Source organism: Neopelma chrysocephalum, unplaced genomic scaffold (genome assembly GCF_003984885.1).
Source record: "Neopelma chrysocephalum unplaced genomic scaffold, ASM398488v2 Primary Assembly neopelma1_23, whole genome shotgun sequence".
Taxonomy (NCBI): Eukaryota; Metazoa; Chordata; class Aves; order Passeriformes; family Pipridae; genus Neopelma; species Neopelma chrysocephalum.
This window is the reverse complement of record NW_020897691.1, coordinates 5,475,039-5,501,006: the sequence shown is the minus strand read 5'-3', so window position 1 is coordinate 5,501,006 and position 25,968 is coordinate 5,475,039. Positions and strand designations below refer to the sequence as shown.

The following is a 25,968-nucleotide window of genomic DNA, read 5'->3' as shown; positions in this document are numbered from 1 at the left end:
TGAGGTTTTGCTCCCATAACTACATTTCCATGTTCAATGGTATTTCACCCCCATGCCAAAAACCTTATCCAAAATGATACCTAAAAGGTATAGAAAAAAAAGCATATGCACTGAAGTCCAGTATCACCCCCAAACTCACTTCCCAATTAGAACTCCACAGTGGAGCTGAATTTGAATGTAGGAAAGTATGTTTATAAAATGCAAACAAAATCATTGAAAAACCAAACCAAAACAACAAACTACCACAAAACCCCACACAAACAACCACAAATAAAACCACCCAAAACACTTTTAAATGAGGAAATAAGACATTCCATTAATGAAAAACATGTCTGACAACAAAGAATTGGATAAAAGACCAAATTTGTCATCTGATGTTTTATTTGTTTTATCTGTTCTAATAGAATATGGAAGCTGAGATAAAAAGCAATGCTAATATTCAGGCTATAACAAAAGAGCTTATCAGCAGATGTTTTCCATGCAAGTGAAACACAGAGATAAGACACCACACATAAGTATGTATGTGCTCTGGGCTTTAAGCTCCCTGACATGTAGCTTGATTTCTGTAGCAGGTAAAATTGTCATCTGAAATTTGGCATAGCATCCCCCCCAAAAGCAGAGACAGGAAAGTCAGCAGCCATTACGTATGTAGGCCAACATGTCTGAAAGTCCTAATAGTCCAGCAGATTACCATGCAAGATCTAATAGCAAATAGTACTGCCTGAAGAGTCATGCCAAGACAACAAATTTTCTCTAAACGAATAAAGTTGAACTGGAACAGAGGCAGCAGCTGAAAGATCTCCTCCTGAACACCACTCTATAAATTATTTTCTGTTTTTTAAAGATTAGTGTACTTGCTTTACAACAGCCTAATACCCTTCCACTTCTGATTTTCTCATCAGAAAGCTCAGAAGCACTGAAACTAACAGCTGTGAGTCAAATTACAGACTATTCTACAAGGCTCGTGCTCACATGAATCAAAATCTCTGCTTGAAGATAAAGGGTAGGAAGAATCACCGAAATCAACTCTGAGGAGAAACATTTTCTTCAACTTAAAAGAAAAATGCACTTATCTACTCAACCTGAAAATGACGACACTAATAAAAGGTTCACTTTTTCCTTCTCTAGTGGTCTGCATTGCTTTTTGAACATGTGGAGCCACCCACTGTAACACTACATAGAGCAGCAGTTAAAAAAAAAGCTTACCTGTCCAACAATGCCAACAAGGTAAGTCGATCATACCAGACCTTAATCCATTTGCCAGGGAATATAACAAATCTGTAAAACTGCCTGTTCAGTTTCCGTTGTGCTGAAGAACATGAAGAATCCTCAGGGTCCTGGTTGGGTTGCTACAAAACCAAACCAGCAATACACAAAGATCTCTCACACTGACATATAGCTGCCAGAAAAACAGATGTTTAAAAGGCCAAATTTACATGAAGAATCAGATTTTTTTTTTCTAGCATATTTACTTTCTTCATTTTAAATTAGAAACAAAAATATCACACCAGCTTAATCACTGCAGATGGACAGAAAATATACCAGTTATGGAGCTCAACAGTGACAACATGCTTTAAAAATGAATACTAAATATTAATTTAAAAATAATTATTTTTTTAGTCGCAATCCAGTGCTTGTCTAAAGTTTCTAACTGAAGATTTTTCACGTACCAGGCTAATTACAGCACAACACAAAAACACACATGACAGGACAAATCCATGGTTTTAAATAAAAAAAAAAATCAAGTAGGCTTTAGGGCCTAGAGATGTGAGTTATCATCTCTCCTTCCAGAACACAGCTTTGTTTATCTTTCCTGAGATGCTTTAAATACCACATCAGGTATGCCCCTTCAAGAACAGCAAGAGGAGAACAAAAATTGCAAACAAGCACTAACTGCATAAACATCTCTAGTTTAAGAGCCTCTAATCTTACTATCACAATCATAAATCCATCCTTTTGAATATTGCTTCTGTCAGATTCTAAGGCCTTTTCTTGTCTGTTTGAACTACAGTATTTCAGATCTTCCCAAACTCTACACCTGTACTCCTTCACCAACACTTGTGGGGAGAGGGGCTTATCTACAGACCATTAGCCAAGCCTGCAAAGCTAGAAAACAAAAAAAAAAGCCTCTACAAAGCAGTGATTTCTTTTCAAGGTACACCACCATTAACTGATTTTATGGAGAGGGGAATCACTTATTTTTCCTTCAAGAAGAAGAATTTGAGATTTCAAATCATTGTGAAGTCTAGTGATTTTCAACCTCCTTCTAGGTGGCCTCCTCTTTCCCACCCCACCTCCCCTTCCCTATTAAAGATAATGAATCAATAAACATACCTATAACAGAACTCTAGCAATGTCTATGTTAAAATTATTTACATTACATTAACTTTCCTAGTTAAGGAAGAGGATTTCTGTGTGAAGTAATTGATTGTCATCTTGAATTGTAACTGTTAGCAAAACACAGTTTTTTAAACAATTTCTCCACCTCCACAAAGGAATTGGTAATTTTTTTCTCAGATTATCGGAATAATTTCTATTCTTCACTTTTCAGGAAAAGGAATTTTACACATAGTTTACACATGACTTAATGCATTGCTGTGCATGGCAAACATGAGGTGAAACAGGCTAGAGTAAGCTTTGGAGACAGAAATTCAAGTCTAGGCATTTTATCTCATGCCTCCAATTGACTAGAAGTGTACGACCATGCAGAGCAGCTCAACTGCTACTAGTGCAGGACAATAACTCATGTTTCTGAGGATTGAAACATGCAGGGGGATGCTGGACTATTTGGCATTCTTTCATTTATTAACAATTCCAAGTTATTTAAAAGCTGTGAGACCAACTGGAATCCTTTTACTATGCTGATTTTAAAGTCTAAAAGTAGTTTATGTAATCCAAATTTTAATATTTTTATTACCACTTTAAAAAGTAACTTAAATATGGGGTTGGGGCATTTTTAAAGAAAAAACATGTTTTAAAATATTGCAGCTGCTAATACTGGCATAGTCTTGTTATTCAGTCAACCACAATCATTAACTTCACTGGTCTAATGTAGATCAGTCACCATAACTAAGTAAAAAAATCAAAATGGTGGCAAAGACTTCATTAAAAACACCCGTGGATCTGATTGTTCAGTCTTCAGAACAGCTTAACACATATTTAGCTGAGTGCGTAAGAGAACATTTTGGCTCCTGAGAAACTGTAACCTTTGGATGGAGTTCACCATGTGAGGCTTGCTGTACTTGGGCTGGAGTTAGACTTTTGAGCCGCATTTGGGAAACTCAGATTAGCCCTGAGCAAGTCACTAAAGTCTAACTGTGCCACCTATCAAAAAAGGGTTTATGAAAATTCACTTCATAAATTTATGTGGTGTCAGAGACAGCCTGAAACTCTAGCTTCATTGAAATCGATGACAACACTTTTCCTGACTTATGTCAGAATTTCATGTTTAATTAAAAAAAAACCAGAAACCAGGAAGTTCTGAAATTACTGCCTGACCTTGCTGCAAACTTGCTATGTGACCTCCAACAATACATTTTACTTCTTAATGGAGCAGTTTTTCCAAAAGAGAAAGGAAAAAAAAGAGAAGAAAAAGAAAAGCATGACAATTGTTCTCTAATTTACAGGCAGTTTACAAGATTATAAATATAATCTGAGCCTTTAGATAGAAGACACTGTCCAAATCTGAAAGACACAATTTGGGACAATTTTCTGATTTTTAATTTAAAATACCTACTTGATTCAAGTTGCTTCAGCTTTACATTCCTGCGCAAAATCTAAGATGAAAGTTAATTAACTGTCATTTTAATGTTACTCATAAATATCAAACTAGAATTCGCTGTGGATGAGAGAAGGGTAAAGGAATTCCTTTTATTAAAAAAGGAATTGTAAAAACATTACAGTCCTAAACCACTGGTCACAGACCCCAAACACTGTGAAGTTCATGTCCACATAATACCATGCAAAATGAAGTCTGAGAGCCTTTTTCTTTTGCTGTATTGAGGAGGTGGCTTCAACATTCCACAACAGACATTCAGAAGTCTAACCGCCCAACTCAGAAAAGTGAAACCAGACATGAGGTTTTATGATAGTAATGAATCTGGAATAAACACTTCATACTATTAAAATCTGGTGGTGTGTCTAAAATCCTAAGAGCTTGTGTCCTCTTCCAAATGAAAGAAGACTGAAGATAGATTAACTTTTTCGGTGATAGAGTCTTTAAGTACTCTCCTAGGACACTACTCAGTATCAGTAGGAAACAACTGAGTTGCATCTATCAATACAAAACACATCTTCTCCCACATGTGCAATACCAGGAAAAGTAGTATAGAAAAATAAACAAAACTTTCTCAGGAACAAGCCTGCAGCATTTGTTTACAGAGCGGTTCATCAAGATGCCAGAAATTCAGATATTACAATGTACCCGTGGGCTTTCTGAAAGGGTCCTTCGTGCCACCATCAGTAGGAGCTGCTGCTGAAGTGCACTTGCTGCTTGATCCCCAGAAGATGGCTCTTGGCTCTCTGAAGTGGTAGTACTAGAGGAGCTGAACTGTATTTCACTGTGCACAGAGGAGAGAAAGGAAAGCGACTGTTTTAAGCAGCAATATTTTCCTAATATTTCTGAAACATTACAGGAGAAAGCCTGTAATTACACTACTGGTTGCCTCACAGGGCACAGGAATGTTCCACGTCCATATCTGAAATCTGGCACAGGCCCACAAAGCAATTAACACCTAAATTCAGATACACTTGGTTTACTACATCCATCACAGAAAAGGAGATACTTCTGTATCACAATTTTTCTCATCCTGGGATGAACACCTACAATAAATCTCACTTCAGAAGTGCCTTTTTCTGTCCACTGACAATAATTCAGGTTTAGAGCTGCATATCTACAGAGCAAAACTGCAGGGTTGCTACTGCAGAGATCCTGGAACAGTTTTCCAACAAGCTCACTTAGGTACCAAGCTAGTCTAGTTTCACCTGCACCAAATTCAATGAGTACTAATTCACCCTACTGAGAATACAGGTTACAAGAACTTCCTTCTGGCCTAGCAAGAAGACAACAATACATGAGCTAATTCACATAAGGTTAGCTCAGATATTCTCCATAGTGAGCATGAACTCACTCTTTTTATTGTTTTAATCTTGTGTTTACTGCTTTATGGTGTAGGTAGAGCACTTAAACACTTTATTTGAGGAAATCTGCACTTACAGCAGCATTGCCTGTTGGGTTGCAGAAATGGTGTGTTACCATAACATGACTGACTGGGTTTCAACAAGAACTGTATTGAAATGAAATAATTATTACTTCAGAAAAAGATCTATTTTGAATACTTCTTTTTAATACCCTTCCAAATGGGGTTTATACATCAGGTGCTCTGCTCCAAGCTCATTACCCCCCTGCCTCTGGATACCTGCCTTCAGCTCTCAGTCCTTTTCTATCTACATGAGGTGAAAGCACCTCAGTGCTCATGCAAGGTAGAGAATACCTGTTGTTCCTATTTTCCATAAAGACAAGCAGGAAAAAAATAGAGCAATCTGCATAGAGTAAGCCTGGAAGCCTGTGGCAGTGCAAAGATTAAAACTCTTGTCTTGCATACCCTATGCCTGCCCCAAAGGCACCTAATTAATTTTAGTTAACTCATCCTTCTTTGCCTTTAGTCGGCAATTCCCAAAGCCTGTCACATAACCCTTGCTGAGGCTTTAAAATTGTGGCTGTCCTGCACATAACTGGCTGTTAACTTAAGCTGCAGTGGTTGGCACTGTTGTGGGATAAAGCTCAATGTCTGGACAACTCAGAAGCAGGGTTGAAGTGTCACACCAATAGCTTGAAATGCACACACTCTCTCCTTCTTCCTTCCAGGATTTTCTAGCTCTGTCTGGACCAACTATAGGAATACCATCAGCCTCGAGATGTCATCAGAGGAGCAATCCTGCCTCTGGTTTCTGAGCCAGGTAGTTTATGTTTTCAAAGCCTTGATTACTATCAGGCTTGGATTCCAGACCTGATATTCACCATCTGCCACTCCAGCAAAGCTATCAGCTGAGTAGAAATGAGAGCATCTGATCCTAATGGCTTCCTCTGCCCTCCTCACTCCTCCTGCTACAGACAGCAGCATGATCTGCTCCACAGAGTCAGGGCATCTGTTATGTTCCCTTTGGACAGTACTAGGAAATGAGGACATGGTCCAACACAACCCACTTGATGTCCTAGCCACAAAGAATCCCTCTGTAAGAACCATCTCCTTTGTCAGCAGTCATTAACAAAACAGTACAGAAGGGTTGGGCAGTAATCCAAGATCCCGGATGACAACCAGAAGATGTAGGCAGGAAGAAAGTAGAGGAAGCCTAGAGGCTGCCTCCTAGGAGTAAGATTCCCACAGACACAGAAATGTCCTGCTCAAGGGCAACCTTGTCCAGTTTGAAGGAAGGCAATGGATTTGTTTGTTTGTTTCCCTATGATGAGCTACCCTGTTCCTTGTCATTGTGGGTGCAACCCTGGGACTCCCTGTTCACAGCAGGAAAAAGGCAAGTGTAGCCCACGTTACACAGGAACGCTAAGGTGGGAATTGCCACTCAAAAGGCGACCCAACGAAACGGCAGGGGAATAGAACAGTGGTTGCTCATGCCTTCCTAAATAAAGAGTTAATTTTCTCTAAATTTCTGCATTTTTATCTATATTTCTACAAAAGCCAAAAATATTTCTAGATTGGCCCACATCATTTATTCCACATTCATCAAAAATAGAAATAGCAAAAAGACAGAGTAGAGTACCAGGGGAGTCTTATCAGTTCACAGAAATCAAAAATCTTTTACTCATAAGACTTCTTCTCAGAATAAACTTAAAAGATCAAACCATTTCCCATCAGACTTGAAGATAATCAAAAAGCCAAGAGTGCCTATATTCTGTTTTCTGGTTACAGAAAAAATTCATAGCTCCACCTATCAGCAACTGGCAGAAGAGTCCATAAGCAGCTAGAACACTGACTGTGGGGAAGAGTTTGAAACTTCATAAGCCTGAAAAGACAATTAGGGCAGAGAAGTTGGGAAGGCAGAGCTAGTAAAACAGCTATTACAAAATCAGAATCTGTCATCTGGCCTTCATCAGCCTCATCTCTCTGTATCTTCTTACTCTCTCCTCATCTTCCATTTCCTTCAGCTCCTATTTGCTGTTTTTTTCTCCTTATCCCTATTTTCCATATAACCTCCTCCTGACATTCACTTGCTATCTCCTGATGCCAAATCGCTTGCACAGCTACTTAGAAACTGTATATCCCATTTGATGACATTGCTATCACAGTGACAGCAAATACTAGTAAGAAATGCAAGGCGGTGCTTGTGTTTTTGTAAGCCTATAAACTAGATTCTATAAATTTATTACCATATATAAATAGGAGCAAACACTCTCTAATCATAAAATCATTATAACGGAGCTGATCGCAGTATAACATGGAATCTTGCTAAATAGAAAATCTGTTCATTTGCAGAATCAAATTAATGTTATCAAGATCTGTGACAGTAAACTGCACCACTAATGTAAGCAAAGGTATAATTGAACTAAATTTTGAATAATAAATTATTAACTAAAAATAACTAAACATACAACTTATGCAGATCAAATTCAAAAGCTACATAGCACCCTCTACTGATAACTGGATACAAAATCAGGAATTTTTTTCTGGCTCATAATTCCATTTTGTAAGAACACTGAGCAAACATAAGCTAGTGAAGTAATAATTTAACACAGAGAATGGTTTAGTATAACCACATAGCACCGGAAAAAAAAAATCTTCCTTCTCCCTCTCTGATTAGAATCACAGAATATGCTGAGTTGGAAGGGATCCATCAGGATCATTAAGTCCAACTCTTGGCCCTGTGCAGGACACCCAAGAATCAGTCTGTGATAGTTGCCTTATACGACTGATAATTTGGCCTGAGCCACTCAAATATAACCCAGTCTAAGTCATCCCCTTTGTTAGGATTAGCTAGCCTTGAGTATGAATACCTCTCAAGGCAAGCTCATTATACAGGCACATCTCAAAGAATTCCCTGTTTTGCAGGTCTTGGCTAAATTTCATTTTAATCTGCATATAGGAGAAAGGACAGGGAACCATGTCACCAGCGTTCAACAGTCACAGTAACAAAGCACCTTCCTCTTGCTCCTCGTGTACCTAAAACCAGAAAGATCCCACTAGACTGCTTAATACAGCTGTCTGGGTCACTACAAATTTTACCAGTGAGTAATAAATATCCACAGCAATAAAAAATAACGTAGCTGAAAGCTGTTTGTAATACTCCCTAAAACACTGCCGTTAAGTGGTGGTAAGCTCAGAGTTGGGAATCTCTGCTCCTGCACATTCAACAAGCAATCACTTCTGTGGCATTGATCTGAGGTGCATCCAAAGTACTTGCCGAACTGAGACCTGAGCGATCTGGCTGCACAAGAACCAGCCAGTACTAACAGGAGCAGGAACTCCTAACACCCACACTTTTGCGCCCTTTCAAAACACTCGGTTTGCAGCTCAAACGTAACTGTCTGGACTGACATCAAGAGTATTGGATCAACAGCAGCCCACAGCTCACCAGTGGCACCCCTGTGTCATTCCTGGTGTCTTCTTACCACCACCTCAGCAGCTTTGCCCCTTGTCACCTAAAAAAGCCTCCCTGCCATCTCGCATCCCAATCCAATCTCTTTCAAACCTCATCACACAGGCTTATCACTACATCTCTACTTATTGCTTGTTAGGTCTCTACTAGAAAGCCGCCAGCACTAATCTGACCAGAGTATTGCACAATTCAGGACTGAGACTAAAGCCATTAGTTGGGGATGTTGCTTCTTTTAAGCAGCACATGACTTACAGTTCCCAAATGTACTACTGAATAAGAAGACAAACTCAAAAGCAATTTAAAGCATACAAGAAGATTGAAATATGCCAGCAATAGCCACATAAAGACTGGATAATTATGTGACAAATCCAATCATAGCAAACATAGAAAAAACATGAAGAGGAGGCACTGTTCACTTTTTTGGTAAGATACTAATAGTTTCATAAAGAATACAATTAATTCAGAACGTATATGCTAACTTTCCTCAGTGGTTACATCTGAGGAGAGCTCAAGCTAAGGACAAAATCTCTTAAATCTTGTTCATACTTTGCTACTTCTACAAACATGAACCCCTACCAATAAAAAGACAGAATATCCAAGTTTACAGAATGGGAAAGCTGGATGTAGCGATGTACTGACATAATAGACAGAAAGGATATCAAGATCACTGTTAAAGTTTTGCAATAGACTACAAAATGAGCAGTGATACATATTAAGTCAGCTACTGCAGATGGACAGAAAGGCCTTACAAAGTGTGTTCCCAGTGGCATTGTGGTCAATATGAAGGCAGGTGTTAAGAATGGGGTCCTCTTGGTACATTCTTACTTCCCAATATTCAGTTATTTTTATTTTGCTAATAAGCATGTACATTGATAATATGCAAGCCTATTACATCTCAAAGCTAAGATAAATATACTAAAATCTTTAAAAACAAACAACATGTGTTATCTAATAAACTAGAGGATGCATTTTGAGAAGACACAGCTTTACTGGAATAAATGCATTAACAGCACCCAGGGTTCCATTATCTCCAGAGTACTTAAAAACATCCCTTTTAGCTCTCCCTGTGAAAGGGTGGGGGGAGGGAAGAGAGGCCAGTCCCAAAAGCTGAAGGACTCCATAAACTCCCAATCCTGAGCAGGATTTTGCTGCCATCATGCGGCAGCATAGCCCTTTCACATCTCCGAGTCTTAATGTGCCAAAAACAGTCTTCCCTGCCCTGTACGGGCTAAAAACCTGTACATAAATACAGGAAAGGATTTTAATCGGCCAAGCCTAATACAAGGGTTTCTTTCTGTTCCCTGCAAGCCAGGAGGAAAATGCTACTGAGTTTGTAAAGAGTTCTTTTCAGAAAAATCCATGGCTCCATTACGATCCAAACATTACCATTTTCAGTGCACATACGCACACACCACGTTCATTTATGTGTTCAAGCAGCACTATGCCCAGGGGAATGGCTCATCTGAAATCACTGAATCCCAAAAGGGACCATATAACATTTTTGCATCCATGCAATGTGCTTGGCTGCAGAACTGCAAAATCTGACAGGCAGCATTAAGAAATCTTTAAGATTCAGCTGCCTATTACTAGAGCAGTGAGAGATTTTGTTATTTGGGTCACCTTGCTGGGAAACACAAAGACATTTTAGTGATACACTATTTTGTAATTCTAAAACAACATTTTGAAACACCAACAAAAAAAAGAAATGTACTCTTAAGTTTACTCTCTCCTACGAGGAATAAACCTCAAAGGTTCAGGGGATTTTCCAGCAGTGAACATACTAAAGTATTAATGGATTTATAAAGGAGACATACAGACATAAGGCATTCAGATAGACTTTTATATAGTATAATGCACTCAAGTAGCTTATTCAGGGACGTGAATGTAAATCAAATAAGTTAACTCATTGATTTGACAGAATTCTCTCTTTTGCCCAGGGCCAGAAATATCAGCACTCAGCAGGAGTACTGACAGGTAGCTTAAGTTATTTTTTTAATACTTGTTAGTCACTATTTTGCTGCAACTTTTTTAAACCATTGGTCCTTCTGATGCCAAAAATAAAAATATTCTCAAAACAAACAAAAAATGTATGCCCTTTGTTTTTAATAGAGGTCTTTATCTGTACTGCAAAAGATTTTAGACTCTAACTATAACATAGCCTTTTAGAAGCTTGGTTTTAGTGTCAGAACCTCATCTAAAAAAAAGTAAGGAGTGTAGAGGATCAATTGCTCAGATAGAACAAGCAAAGTCCAATATGAATGCATGATTGTACTAGTATGGTTGAACCATGTGTGGTAATGAAAGATACATAAATATAATTTTATCCTACATAAAATTATATTATTTTAATAACATTTCACTTAAATTCAAAGATACATGACCAAGAAAGCAGATAAGGCTCAAACTGGAATATTTTTTTAAAGGTATATGGATTATATATCTATACAGTTGATTTCAAGTGAAAGCCCAAGTTTCACTTACGCAGCAAGGAAATCTGCACCTAAGATAAAGGTGCTTTTTACTAAGAGCTGGGCAATCATTCTTTCTGTTTGTGTTGCTTTTGGTTGGGGTAGAGTTAATTTTCTTTATAGTAGCTGGTATGGGACTATGGTTTGGATTTGTGCTGAAAACTGTGTTGATAACCCTAGGATGTTGTAGCTATTGCTCAGCATGGCTTACACAGAATTAATGCCTTTTCTGCTTCTCACAGCACCCCATCAGCGAGGAGGATGGGGGTGCACAAGGAGTTGGGAGGCAACTCAGCCAGGACAGCTGATCCCAATTTACTACAGGGACAGTCCATACCATATGGTACTCAGCATATAAATCAAGATGAAGAAGGAGAAAGGTGGGGATGTTTGGACTGATGGTGTTCCTCTTCCCAAGTCACCATGACACATGATGGAGCCTCGCTTTCCTGGAGATGGCTGAATACCTGCTGGCCCAGAGAAAGCAGTGAATGCATTCCTCGATTTTCTTTGCTTGGGTACGTAGCTTTTCCTTTACCTATAAACTGGTGGGTTGAGATAAAGAGAGTTTTTCTCACTTCTGACTTTTACCCCCCCATCCCATTGCGGGGAGTAAGCAAGTGGCTGTATGGTGCATAGTTGCCAGCTGGGGTTAAACCATGACACTGCTCCAGTTTTCAAATACTTCAGATGCAGGCCACATCCATTTCTGTGGCCTACTTTACATATCTATTTTTAACTCCAGCTTTTACTACATATATGCAGCACAGTAGCCTCCTGATGAAAATTATGGTTATTGCTGGCATCTTGTCAGACACATGAAGTGATAAACTGCAGCAAGAAGTCCAGCACTTACACCTATATATGTAGTTGAATGAATCAAATGCTTTTGCACCATGAAGGTAAAAACTAGGATTGTTCTGAAGAGACATCAACTCTCCCTCTTAAAAATCAATACATGTGTATCCTGCACAGAATTGGGAGTTTCAATATGGTTTTCTTCTCAGGAATTTAACACAGGACAGAAGGAAGTGGGCTCAAGAATACAAGCAGTATTCTTATAAACTACATCCACTAAAACCTAGAGTATTTCTTGAAAGGAATATAAACGGCCAAATGCTTCCACAGTTTATATAGGCACAACTCCAGTTGGCTTTAGAAGATCTAATACTTGATTTGAGAGACAGAATTGGCCTATCCTCAAAAAGTAGCCCTTAAATTTTTTCTACGTAAGAATAAAATCCTCTACAAAGACCATTTTTTCCTTAGAGCCACATGTATCTCAGTTTTTCAGCTAACAGAGAAAACATTCCTAGGTTGGAATGGACATATCCACATCAGGATTTTAAGCGTTGACCACCTTCTGTATTTTCTGAAAAGTACTTAACTATATCATATGTGTTTGCACACACACCAAAGCAAGCTCAGTGCTTTAAATAGAAAAGGATTGTAAGGATGCAGAGAAATGTGCTCAAATACCCATACATACTACCAGGTATGTAGCATGACCATGCTCTTCAGGGATGTTTAATGGTCTGTTCTCATCTCAGATCTGAACACCCACAAACATCTCAGAGATGGACTGCAATATACCTGAGCAAAACAGCATGGGAAAAAAGCAAAACGCTTTCTGGAAATAAATACATCCGCCCTTGAAATAAAGAGTTGTTCACATTAGCTAGCAAAATGCTATGCTGAAATAAACATCATGGTGATAGATCATCAGTAAAACTCATGAGGCAATACATCTGAGTTTCACAGTGCTATCATGTCTGTGAACTGCTTCGGGCAGTACCATGGAAGTTTTGGATAGTTTATTCCTGATTGGGAATATCTGCAAAGCTATTTGAAGCAGAAAAGCTTAAAGAACAAATAATTTGAATGTATATTCATTAGAGCATTTCACAGATTATCAGGTGAATAGAGCCATTTATTTAGAATCAGTCGGGTTGGAAAAGATCTCCGAGATCATCAAGTCCAACCCTTCATCCAATACCGCCGTGGTTACTAGACCATGGCACTAAGTGCCACATCCAGTCTCATCTTAAAAACTTACAGGGACAGTGAATCCACCATCTCCCTGGGCAGCCCACTCCAATGTCTGATTACTCTCTCTGTAAAAAATTTCTTCCTAATATCCAACCTAAACTTCCCCTGGAAGAGCTTAAGATCGTGCCCTCTTGTCCTACTGCTGGTTGCCTGGGAGTTAACAACTGTATACCTAACAGCATTGGGTTTTGATATCACATGTTGTGTTCACTGTTTCTCCAAGCATTATTTCTTTCATTACAAAGAACACAATTTTACACATGGAAAAAATTTGCTTTTGATAAGAGCAAAACTACATAAAAATTACCAAAATAATAACATTTGTTACATTAGTGCCCTCAAGTTTATTGTAAGCTTATTTTTTCTGTCTTTCACAATATAAGTGAAGGGAAACAGATACGAATGATACATTCAGGCAGTATATATTATTCTATGACTTGACACCTGAGAAAAGAAACTGCAACAGACTACATTATTCAAACAGAGTTTTTCATAGATGTGAAACCAGGAAGGACAACCTTCCAATGCATCAAGCTCGTATATTCAAATAATTTAGAAAGATAGAGCAGGTTTTATACACATGTTGAGGACAGTTACAGTACCGAGCAGCAACAAACATTGACATGTTTTTCTTCAATATTTATGTACACACATGCTGGAGGTGGTCAACAAGAGCCCCAGAATGCAAAGAAAGCATATTTAGAAAAGTAGTTAAACATTAAAAAACTTATTAGCCTTGTACAGCAAGTATGCACAAAATATGATTGCTGTTAAATTTATATACTGGCATGGATATATACTTTATGGCTCTTTTAGCCTCTGTACTGGGGACAGATCATGCAACTCATGGAAAAATCATTAATTATACTACTATAATGTATACTGTAATTTTAGGGGTTTATGCCTTCACTGATATTTATGAACCCAGCTAACATGATAGCTCACATATATCTTCTTGACTGCTTATCAAAATTAACTGTTATTTAATTGCAAGAAATTCAAGGTAAAGAAATTAAAGATCTGCTTTCTGTCACAGAGTGACAGAAAAGGTATGTCAGACTGACACCTCCTTATTTGTAAGACACTCACTAACGCCAACTTGTTTCTCCTGAGCCCAAAAGATAACTGTATACCTCTAATAATGCTTTAACTTATACATCCTTTCAGCTCACTTTTTTAAGGGTGTGTTCTTATTAATGCTCATGGGTTTTACTTAGTATCACTAATCTTATGTGAAGAACTTGAAATTGTAACTGTTCTGTACAGGTAAGATGAAAATTTAGAGGCCATTTGGTGAGAAGTGAAACTAACCATGAACCACGACAAAAGGCAGTTCAGGCTTATACCCAGCACATGCTTTACACAAATGGGAACTCTCTTACTATTATGTGCCTTCCCAGAAGCCAAGCACATACTCAAAACCCATAGCATAGAAACATAAGGATTCACTGTAAGAGAGACAAAGGCTGGTAAAGAACTTAATGTAATGGGGTAGGAGAATGGCTTTCAGATGCAAAAGCCATTTCCAATTTCTCACTCCAAAACAAATTCAAATGGTCTTTGTGTACTAATTTCTAATGTAATCCATGAGCTGAGAATACAGTTTACACTTTGTCTTGTCAAAGCCTGTCACAAAACAATTTATGGCTAGAGGTGACCTTGGCAGGGTAATGGGAGCATCAAATTAAGAGTCAATTAGCTCAGTAGGGAACCCGTTCCCCAGGGACTGCTGGCAGGTGTTGCTGGCAAAAGAACAGCCACAAGTGGGGTCAGGGTAATTGCATGGACAATAATTGAGGAATTGATTAGCTACCTGCCAATGTTTAACTAACTCACCAAACTCAGTGATAAGAATCTCTCACCAAAGTGGGGGTTAAGATGGAAAAGGAATTACCTATTTTCGTGTATCATTACAACATAAAAGCCTCCTTGAAATTTACCTTGGCCAAGTGTTTAAATATTTTAAAAGCTGCACTGCTAGACCAGCGAGAGATAATTTGGTGAGACACAAATACGGAGACAACCTGAAAAAATAATAATTTTTAGTAAGCTTTGGCAGAATTAAGTGATAATTTTGGAAATTATTAAACAAAAAAAAAGTATTTATAGTACATTTAAAAAGCTCTGAAAACTTCCCAGGACAAGGACTGCAGGTCCTATCTGTCATTAGGACAACTACTGTAGTTGCAGAAGACAACAATAAAACTAAACAAAGACAAAAAATAGAAACTGGTGGAATATATATTAACATTAATAAACTAGAGAATACTCCAGTGATAATCTCACAATACTGCAGAGGCAAAAAGAGGTGATGGACCACTGATATTTGACAAGAAAAAGTGTAATCCCCTTTAACAGTATTGCCTGCCATATTAAGGAGTCTCTGAAGAAAGAAATCACAGACTCCTTTAAACTTGGACATCTGCTTCCTCTGGTACATTGTAATCCATTGTTGTTCACCCATTGCTTCACAAGCAAAGGAAAAGCAGGAAGCACGCCAAAGCACAGAACAAAAATAAAACCATAACGTATCCTTACTTTTGTGACAGAGTGGCATTGTTAAGATTTTGCATTATTTGTGAGAAATTATCAGAAGCCATGCTAAGATGATAAAATGTTTACAGACCATAGAAATACTAGTTTAATTTCAAATCCTAATAAGCTGATGTGAAATGCCATTCAGGTTAAGACTTTATTAAATGAGCAGACAACAGTAGGACTCAACAGACAGAAACAGCAAGCTATAATTTGAATTTAGGATCATTAAAAATTAGTTAGTCTGCCTCAAGGCTTTCTTTAATGGCTTCTTTTGAGTTATATTTAAATACTTTCTTCAGTTTTGCATAACTTAGTTAAAAGGTAGTTACCTATGGCCATTTCATAAGGCAATTATCTTACTCTCGATACACCAGCCAGAGTTCATACCTTCTTCAGTCAAAATTCCTTCCCCTTTCACAACTGCAGTGTTACCCAGAAGGGTCACAGCTCCCAGCATACCAGTGACTGGCTTGCTGACTCTCCCAACACACCCCCAAAGCAAGAGGCCTCTGTCTGGGCCAACTCTCCTCATAAAGAAACACATCAGGGCACAGTCCATTCAAATCCACGTTACTCCACTGGCTCAACTCAGTTTGACATTTTGCCTTTAGAGCAAGTTAATCTTAAAAGTATAAAGCAAGTATGATTGGTGAAAAGAGTTTTAACAGCTCATATACATATACCGCAAACCTATGTATTGTTCTCTACACTTATTCTAAATTCTGAAATCTGGGCTTCCCAAGATCAAAACTCTACTCCTACTATTCAAGGAGAATGCCACCTCTTATGTCCAAGCATTAATTTTCTCCTGCATCCTTTGATCTCATAAAATCTAATTTGGATGGCTCATTAATGAATTCAGACACCAGCCCTCAAGCTGCACTGTCTCAATTGCTCATGAAGAAGTACTGTCAAAATCATTGTCTTCTCTTTAGTTAACTTTCTGATGGGCTGCAAGATAAGCCAAGTTCATCTCTGAGGTGGTTACCCTGTCTCATTCTATCATCCTTTCATAACAGCAGCACCTCCTGTTGGTATGGGTTACTCTCATAATGAACACTTCTATTAGAGGTAGGTCCACCCACAAGGGAATAATTTCAGTCAAGGACTCTCCACAGTCAGACACACAGAAGAGACTAAGTGAAGAAAGTACCCCTTGTGCTTTGTTTTATTCTATTTGCCTTTTTCTTCAGTAATAAAAAGATCATTAGTTAATAATGGTGATCATGTATCTTACCTTTAACCATGGATAGGAAAGTAACCTGACATAAGTGATGTTCAAGCCTGCAGGTGGGGACAGGGGAAAAGGGGAAGGAAAGATGCCTCATTCCTGAACTATTCTTAAAGTACATTTCCCCCTCTATTTTCTATATACTGTGTTCCGTACTGTCTAAATACAAAATTACTTGATAGTGAATACCTTAAGAAAAAACAAAACCCACTTCGTTCCCATCATGCCCTCCATTCTATATGTAGTGGTTTGAGCCAGGTTTTCCCCCTGAAACTAGGAAAGTGGTAACCCCCAGGGGGTGGTGACCCTTGGGGCTTGACCCAATCAATGCTCCTGCAAAATATAAACATATCTCTGGAGACCGGAAAAGAAGCAGTGGTACTTGTTGTTAGAAGAAGAGGTGGCCATGTTGTGGTGAGCCACGAGGAGCTGGGGCTCCGGCCCCTTAGGGGGCTCTGCCCCCCCAGCCCCCGGTTGGGGGGCTGCAGGGACTCAGAACTGGGCTGAGTGCCTGTGGCTAAGAGCTGGGAGAATTTCTCCCGGTAGGCAGCCTTGGGAGACGCTGGGAGCAGACGGAGCAGCAGTAGACACAGCAGCGTCCGAAGAGCAGTGGCAAAGAGCCAACTGATAAGGACCACAGGAGCAGCAGAAGCTGGTATGCTGCATGGAAGACACAGAGATGTCTGAGGAGAAAGGAAAGCAGAAAGGCAGCACCTGAAAGAGGACTGAGCCAGCAGCAGGAACAGAGTTTTGGGGTAAGAACTGGATAACCCAAACCCCCAAACTCACTGGAGATTCCTCTGAGAGAGAGGAGGATGATTGGACTCACTTGGAAGAGTCTTGGAGTGCAGTATGCACTACAGAGAGGAGCAAGAAGCTTAGACTATCCTAAGAGCTACGCCAGGATGGCCAAGGAATGTGTGTGGAGGGGGTGACCTTGGGCTTCCCCCCTCCTTGCTGCAGCTTCAGAGAAGCTGGCAGCCATCTTTGAGTCAGAGCATGGGAGCTCTGTGAAGGGGCTTGATTTCGCCTGAGGATACCAGACCGTCACGAAGACCCCTGTGCTTCGTGATATGACCGTGGTGATGCAACCTTGTCTGGGGTCAAGCAGTCCACGGAAAGACCCCCGTTTTGGAGACGGGGGCCGAGAGAGGCTTGGAGACCTCCCTCGTGTGTGCTGGCAGAGAGCCAGCAACTACTCCTGCCTGGAAGAGAAGAAGAGAGCCTGCTGCCTAGAGAGAGAGACCTGCTGCTGAGAAACTGGAAGGGGTCTTTTCTTCTTCTTCTCTCCTGGACTTTTATTTGGAGGGAGAAGAGATTTGGCCCATTGTAAATATTACTGTCATGGTAGAGATAGATATAGAGTTAAGATTGTATGCAGTGTATTATAGTATTTATTTGCTGTATAGTCCTGTAATATATTCCTTTCCCCCCATATTGAGTCTAGTGTTTTTGTCTGGAAAACCCATCTCACATGGGGTTGAGATGTGGGAGGGGGGGCTAGGAATCAGAATTGGATTTTGGGCCTTTTCAAACCATGACAGTGCAGATGGTAGAAACTTCCCATTGAACAAAGAGCTCTCACCAATCTCTCTAAACACATTACAAACTGCCCTTGCAAAAACCAACTTAAGCATACTTAATGCTTCCCTGCTCCCTTTCCTTATCTTTCACATTAACTTCTGCTTTGCACTTTCATTCATGCTGCTCTGCTCTTGGAAAAGCTCTTGTGTTCTGTCTTCCCATTCACTCCCATAAAGAAACAGTCCTGGGAACTCACTTGTCTTCACCGAACTGTTCTACTTCCCAGCCTAAACAGTCACTGTATCCTGAGATTTCCAGCAAAGGTGCTGATCTTTAGAAATTGCATGCACATAAATGCCTGCAACATATATCTGAACTTGATTTTGTTAACAAGATTTAGTAGACCTCTTAAAAATAATTCACATCCCTAGAAGTCTGCAAACCACAAACTGAAAAATAGCACTTAGCACAGGACGACAGAGATGTCAATAAGCATCTATCAAAGGCAGATTCAGCATGACTTCTTACATGAGAAGGAAGATTGTCCCTCCTTTGATTAAAAACAAATTAAGTGCTAAAAGTCAGGGGACAGAAAACTATTTCTGAATTTAGGACAGATTCAAGTTCATAGTTATAAGAAGGGGAGGAGGAGAGTGTTCTGTGCAAAGTGAAACAAAGACAGTCACAAGAGTTAAATAGTACCAAAGTAAAATGTTTCATTTTTCAGATCAACACTAAACTCTACCAAGTCGGTGGTTTTTTATTTTACTAAAGACAGACCAAAGATTTCTACTGTAGATGAACTCAAATTATTTTATTTTACTCATTGCCTACTGACAAACAACAGCGTTATTCTCATATCTCTCGTAATAGCACTCTACCTGAAATGCTAACACAATTTTTAACATGGTCCCAAGTTTTTCAAGTCTCCACTGAAAGCCAAACACTTGAAGAACAATATTTGCTATTAACAAAGACCATTTTCACTCCCTCGCTCAACTTGTCCAAATGCTATAAAACAGTATGAAAACCAAAATTATTTCATAAAAATACTTACGACTATTTAAAATTCTTTTTACAGATATGCAAACAAGAGATCACATAGAAGAGCATGGAAACCACAGTAATGAACACAGTATTTGTGTGGATCACTCCAAAAAGACCTTTGAAAAATTGGTATCTTATTAGAGTGCCAAACTATCATTAGGGATTTAATGCAAGGTGAAAGGCTCTGCTGCTAGAATTGACATGAAGCAGTCTCAGTGACTGATACTGAAACAGCACTAAAAATCTTCAAATGACCCAAGAGGTATGGGAAGCAAACAAGACAAGGTTTAGAGAACAGCTGGTAACAATCCCACTTACTTTGTTTTATTTACAATCTTATTTATAATCTCTACACTTGACTTTGTCTATTCCCAGAAAGTAATGAAAGCACAGTGGATAGTTCTGGTTTTCGTTTTCACTTTCTCTTTTCAATATTCTTATAAATCTGTCACTGTTTTTAGCAGAAAACCAAAACCAAAAATTCACGCTTTGACTTCTCTAGAAGAGGTTAGCATATATATTCTCCAATACCCCCCCTTCATGTGCATCTTTCACTGCTACAGTTTCATAGTTTCTAATAATGAAAACTCTTAACATTTCTAAAAATAAGGGCTTACTTACTGAGCATTTGACATACAATCGCAATGTGATAGCTGATGTCTAAAATTTCCTTCCTTCTGACAGCCAGCTTTTAAATAGCAGGATCTAATTTCCCCTTTAGAAAATACAGAGGGAAAAAAATCAGTTCAGTGATATGATCATTTGCTTTACATACAAAATTTATAAAAAATACATTTTAGGTCAGGCATGTATATAAATATATAGTTCTCAGTCTGTGTACTAGGCTTATTTTAGACTTCAGAAAGCAAATTAACATTTGAACAACTGAAAACCTGAGACAAATAAAAAAACCACAGACGTTACAGTGAAAATTTAAAAGGTAAATTAAACACAGAGCCCATTGATCAATGTAAGTTCACTGTAAAATGTGAAATAATCAGATTTTTCTCTTTCCATTCACAAAGGTGAGGTCAGAAGGTACACAGCAGCAAAACATTCTGCTGCAAGTGTAGCTGCTGCTACTCCCTGCTCACACATGCAGCACAAAGCGAAGGGTCGCTGCTCACTGACCTGGAGGCCGTGCCATCTGCCCGACTGGCAGCTGCTGCCCTTCGCCCTACAGCACGCCAGCAGCTGCAGCCAAGGCCAGGAGGAGCTGGTAGAAAACCAAAATATCTCTGGGGTCATGAACCCAGCTATCATGAGCACTCATTCCATGCTGGTTTTGAAGGCAGCTTCAAAGGAAATAGGGCTTTTGGGACAGCTGCCTTTCAGAGGTATGAGCTAGTACCTCACAGGGGTACAAGAGGCTCAGACAAACCACCACCAAATGTACTACAGCTTCAGACTCTAGGAATAGCTTCAGAGCAGTAGCATTCCCAGTAAAGGCATGGGGCAAGACTAGGTCACTCATTAATTCTCTTGGAAAGGGTAGCAGACCACACCTCCAAATGAGAGCAACCACCACAATTATCAGAGATCAGTTTGAGTCAGCTGAATTAAAAAAAAAAAAAAAAAAAAAAACGGAAAAAGGATGAATGTTTTGCCCAATCAGGCCAGTGCAAAACTCCTAGTCAGGTAGAAAACACCAGGAGTTCTTCTGAAGAGACAGAAGTAGTCTTCTGGCCTAGCTAGCATCTTTTGAGGATGATGTTTAGAAGACAAACTTCAAGCAGTGTGTAAGGCTCAGGTCTATGATGGTCATTGGTGGATTTTGAAAACTCTATTTATTGCTGATCTGACTTTAAATTACTAAGCCCTTTTCTTTCCCTCACACAGAAAAACATACAATAGATAACAGACAAGAGAAATATCCTTCCAAGGCATCTAAAGTTTCTTTAGAAATTTCCTCACACATTGTAATTATCCTAGCTACATAAACTCACCATTTTCATCTATGAACACGTGCATTGCATCCACGGAGAGCTCATCTTGCACAGATGCCTCAGGTCCACTTATTACTTGCAAGACAGAACTGTCTTGCTGAGAAGTTACCCGGTAGATTATCTGCCTTTGCCTGCTGCCCTGGTAACTTGACACAAAAATGTTTCAAAACTACTATGAGGAACTTTTTTCTTGTTCTCAATAAAACAAAAAGAAAGAGAGGTTATTTAAAAGTTTATGTCATTTCTACTCAGTGAAACAAAACATCTTACATCATATCTTTGAAGTACAAAATTGTAAAGTAAACTGGCCTTACAGTGCTGCAAATTTGGCAGACTCTGGTAGCACCGGACTAGTACTAGCATGATCTTGGCTTTGCACATCTGATCTTTCCTGTTTAGGAAGTTGCTCACAGTGCTTTTCTGTTCCCACCATTTCTTCTTTTCTCTCCGTCATCTGGCTATCTGGAAAACAGGGCAGTGAAGTGGAGCCACTCTCCACAGACGACTTTCAAGAGTTTCGTTCATCAACTTCTGAACAAGAGCATCTAAAAAAGAAAATCTAAAACACTGCAATACTTACTAGTTTTATGGATAGCATTAAAGTTACTTAAAACAATACAACCACAGAAATCTGGATGAGGAGGTACTCTGATTCGAGGAGTCTGTGTGAATTGGGTTGTTTCAAGAACACACTGTGTGAAGCAGAGAACAAGAGAGAATTTCTGCTTTGCTTCTCCTATGTTTCAGAGGGAATCAATCTGTTCCTAAACTAGAATGGTAAGAGGCTGCTTCCCTGGGGGCCATAATTTGTTCCCAAGCTGTGTATGCTGGCAGTGGAAAAGCCAAAGCACTGCCCTGTTCCCTTCTTACAAAAGGCAAAGCAGCACCTCCAAAGGAAATAGAGCTATTGGACAGGAAAGCAGGTAGCTGCCTAATCCCTCTTCCCCACTGGCCACACACCTGATGCAGGGAAAACTGTCAAGACAATTTCACAGTAGATTTTCCTATGCTTGGAAAATACAGAACTATAGATTTTAAAATACACATGAAGTATTTTTCTGATTTCTACTACTCTGAATACCAATTATATCAATGTTCCCTCTCTACACATGCATGTCATTTACATATATATGTGTACCACTTTCAAGCAGTACTCTCTTTTAGTTATTAATGTTCATGGTAAACAGTGAAACATTTTGCAACTGTGTTTTGTGCATAAACTAAAAAAATTATCTGTTAGGATTTTAAAGGGTAATGAAGTGATTTCATCAGCACCATGTGCAGTTGCACAATCAAATGTTTTAAATTGAAAGAAGTTCTTTTCTGGTGCTTCTTGGAGATGCTTCATTAAATCCTGTAGCCTTTTGCACTAAGCAAGGTGTATTGAAACATACTTATTCAGACTTCTTGCAAGACCTGCTGTTTAAACACCTTAAGAATTTAATCAAGAAAAATCCCACAGAAATTTCCCTACATGGAAAATTCCATTTGTTAAACCATACTTCTCACCACTTTCTAAATCATATTTCTTACAATTACCATTCACAGAATCACAGAATCAACTAGGTTGGAAAAGACCTCCAAGATCATTGAGTCCAACCTATGACCGAACACCACCTTGTCAACTAGACCATGGCACTCAGTGCCACATCCAGTCTTTCCTTAAACATCTCCAGGAACGGTGACCCCACCACCTCCCTGAGCAGCCCATTCCAATGCCCAATCACTCTTTCTGTGAAGAACTTCTTCCAACGTCTAACCTAAATTTCCTCTGGCACAGCTTAAGACTGTGTCCTCTTGTCTTATTGCTTGTTGCCTGGGAGAAGAGACCGACAATCATCTGGCTACAACCTCCTTTCCCGTCTCCCCTGAGCCTCCTCCTCTGCAGGCTAAACAACCCAACTTACCTCAGCTGCTTCTCATAGGACTTGTGCTCCAGACTCTTCACCAGCTCTACTGCCCTTCTCTGAACATGCTCCAGCACCTCAATGTCTTTCCTGAATTCAGGGGCCCAGAACTAGACACAGCACTCACGGCAAGGCCTCACTAGTGCCAAGTACAGGGGAAGAACCACTTCCCTAGTCCTACTGGCCACACTATTCCTGATACAGGCCAGGATGCCATTGGCCTTCTAGGCCACCTGGGCACACTGCTGGCTTATTTTCAGCTTCCTGTCAATCCAAACTCCCAGGTCCCTCTCTGCCTGGCTGCTCTCCAGCCACGCTGTGCCCAGCCCGTAGTGCTGCATGGAGTTGTCGTGGCCAAACTGCAAGACCTCGCACTTGATCTTGTTGAACCTCATACGCTTGGATTCGGCCCATCTGTCACGGTCCCTCTGCAGAGCCTTCTTACCGTCCAGCAGACTGACACTCCCCCCCAATTTGGTGTTATCTGCAAATTTACTAATGGTAGATTTGATCCCCTCATCCAGATCATCAAAAAAGATATTAAACAGGATTGGGCCCAATGCTGATCCCTGAGGGACACTACTAGTGACTGGCCAAACCTAACCTGCAAGAGTCACCAGTTAAGAAATGGTGGTGTCATAGCTAAGATGGTCTATGGATAAAATAGATTCAAGGCTTGTAGAGAGATGTAATCCTTTTATTAGGTCAACTGATAAAATCAAAAAAAGTAAACAAGCTTTTTGACATGCAGAGCTTTCAGATCATGTCTTGTTTTCCTCCAACTGCATCAGCTGATATACTAACACACTACTTCCACAAACAAACTTACCTTCAGGAGTTAAGACATTTATACAACAGTTTCAATTTGCAGGACACACCCCTCTAATATCCTAAAGCCTCAGACTTACACATAACAACTTTTCGCTGCAGACACTTCACTCAATTTTTTTTTGGGGGTGGAGGTTGAAGGGGGCAGCATCCAGAAGCATAAGAACAACTTCAATTGCAGCACCACATCTTGTCCCAGCAGGTCTCAGCCCTTAATGTGAAGCACAAGAAGCATCATCCAGTCTAAAGAGCCTCAGTGGGGCCCCAGACACTCACCAGTCCAGGTTCCAGAAGCAAGAGGGCAGCAGAGATAAAGACACCATGTAATTCTTGCTTGGAACAGCAGTGTTCCTTCAGCTTCCACAAGGAGGGGGAAAAAAAGGATCTCACTACAACACTGCCAATCTTCCAAGTCTCCTGTCCTCTTTCTGTAGCACATAAAAACCAAGAATCCTGACTCTCTGTGCAATAAATAAAGTGAAATGATTGCAAAACTGATTTAGGGAAATATTTTGTATCTGTTGTGCATGGAGGGAGGCATAATTCAATAGGTCTTCCAGATCTACCTTCATCTATTTAGGAAAAAAAAAGCAGTTAGGGGAACAGACAACAATTTCTTCCTTTCCTAATTAAAGATTTAAATTCCAGTTTAAGCCATTACTGAAGCATCTCCTTAATGATGTAACTATAGCTGCAGGAGGTGATGGAACCACAGACACCTAATCAAAAACACCTTTCTAAAGGCTTGGGCTGTTCAAGCTGTAAGAATAATTGATAAGATCAGAAACTGTGGTTTTAATAATCTAATTGGTACCATATTGCCCCAAACTAGCTCTAGGGTTAGAACAATTAAAGATATTTTTAAAATTTCATTATCTAGTGGTTTTAGAAAATGCCTCTCTCTTTTCCATTCCAAACCACAAGCCTTGCAGACTTCTTTTTCCTGCCGTGGTAAAGAGTCATAATAATAAAAACCTAAACATACTGCTTCTTACAGGCTTTACACTTGAAAACACTATGGTGATGAGTACTTCCAGCATTGGAAAGGTGGGCCATGATGGGTTTGTGACTGGCTTTCATGATTATTAGTTATCTTCTTCCAAGTGACTTAGACTTTCAGTATGTAAATGGAGATAGTGATGTCTAGACTAGGAGTGTCCTGCCAGGGTACGTAATCGGCTCTACGTCACCCAATGCTCCTTGCATGGAAATTGTGCTGGCGAAGCTCAAGTACTAAGAAAAACCTCTTCCAAGAGCAAGAGCGGACTAAAAAGTACAACGTGGCAGTGTACTTGCACTTTCCCTGGGGTCTCCTAACAGATCCATTTACCCTGATCCACTGCTCCACACATCTACAGTGTACACATGGCTGGGCTCACAGAAGTTTCAAGCTCAGACCCAGGCTCTGCAATAACTGCATAATTTGTCTGGAAATGATATGCCACATGACTCAGACATGTGAGGTATAACTATCAGGACTCATGGCTAAATCAGTCTTGGGGCAGGGTGATTCAGAAGAGTCCTGCACAAACAGCCAAGTTTTGGTCTGTACACCATTTTCATATTTTGATTGAGCAGAAGACACATCTTTAAGTTATCCTGGTAAAATACTTATCAAGATGAATATTTCTTATATGTTCCATATAGGTATAAGATACTTCCTATAAACATTTTTGTCTGCACTGAAGACTTTTAACGGCATAGCAACATTCCTTAAAAACATCCCAGTGCTGACAAATGAGCTCCTAAATTAAATGGAGCTACACTACCAAAACTTCCTTTGTCATGTAACTTTTTCATTTATCAAACAATTTTAAGCA

The 25,968-nt window shown here is 39.5% G+C and overlaps 1 protein-coding gene across 1 annotated transcript in view; it reads right to left on the bottom strand.

Moving 5' to 3' along the window:
• The window catches only part of PCNX2 (pecanex 2), a 160,503-nt gene that overhangs the window by 115,439 nt on the left and 19,096 nt on the right, over positions 1-25,968 (bottom strand). The window contains exons 6-10 of the mRNA XM_027685374.1: positions 21,728-21,875; positions 21,414-21,559; positions 20,089-20,182; positions 4,424-4,559; positions 1,207-1,349 (exon numbers count right to left, since the gene is read on the bottom strand). Of these exons, the coding sequence (XP_027541175.1) occupies positions 1,207-1,349; positions 4,424-4,559; positions 20,089-20,182; positions 21,414-21,559; positions 21,728-21,875 (667 nt within the window). The remainder of the gene's footprint in view (positions 1-1,206; positions 1,350-4,423; positions 4,560-20,088; positions 20,183-21,413; positions 21,560-21,727; positions 21,876-25,968) is intronic.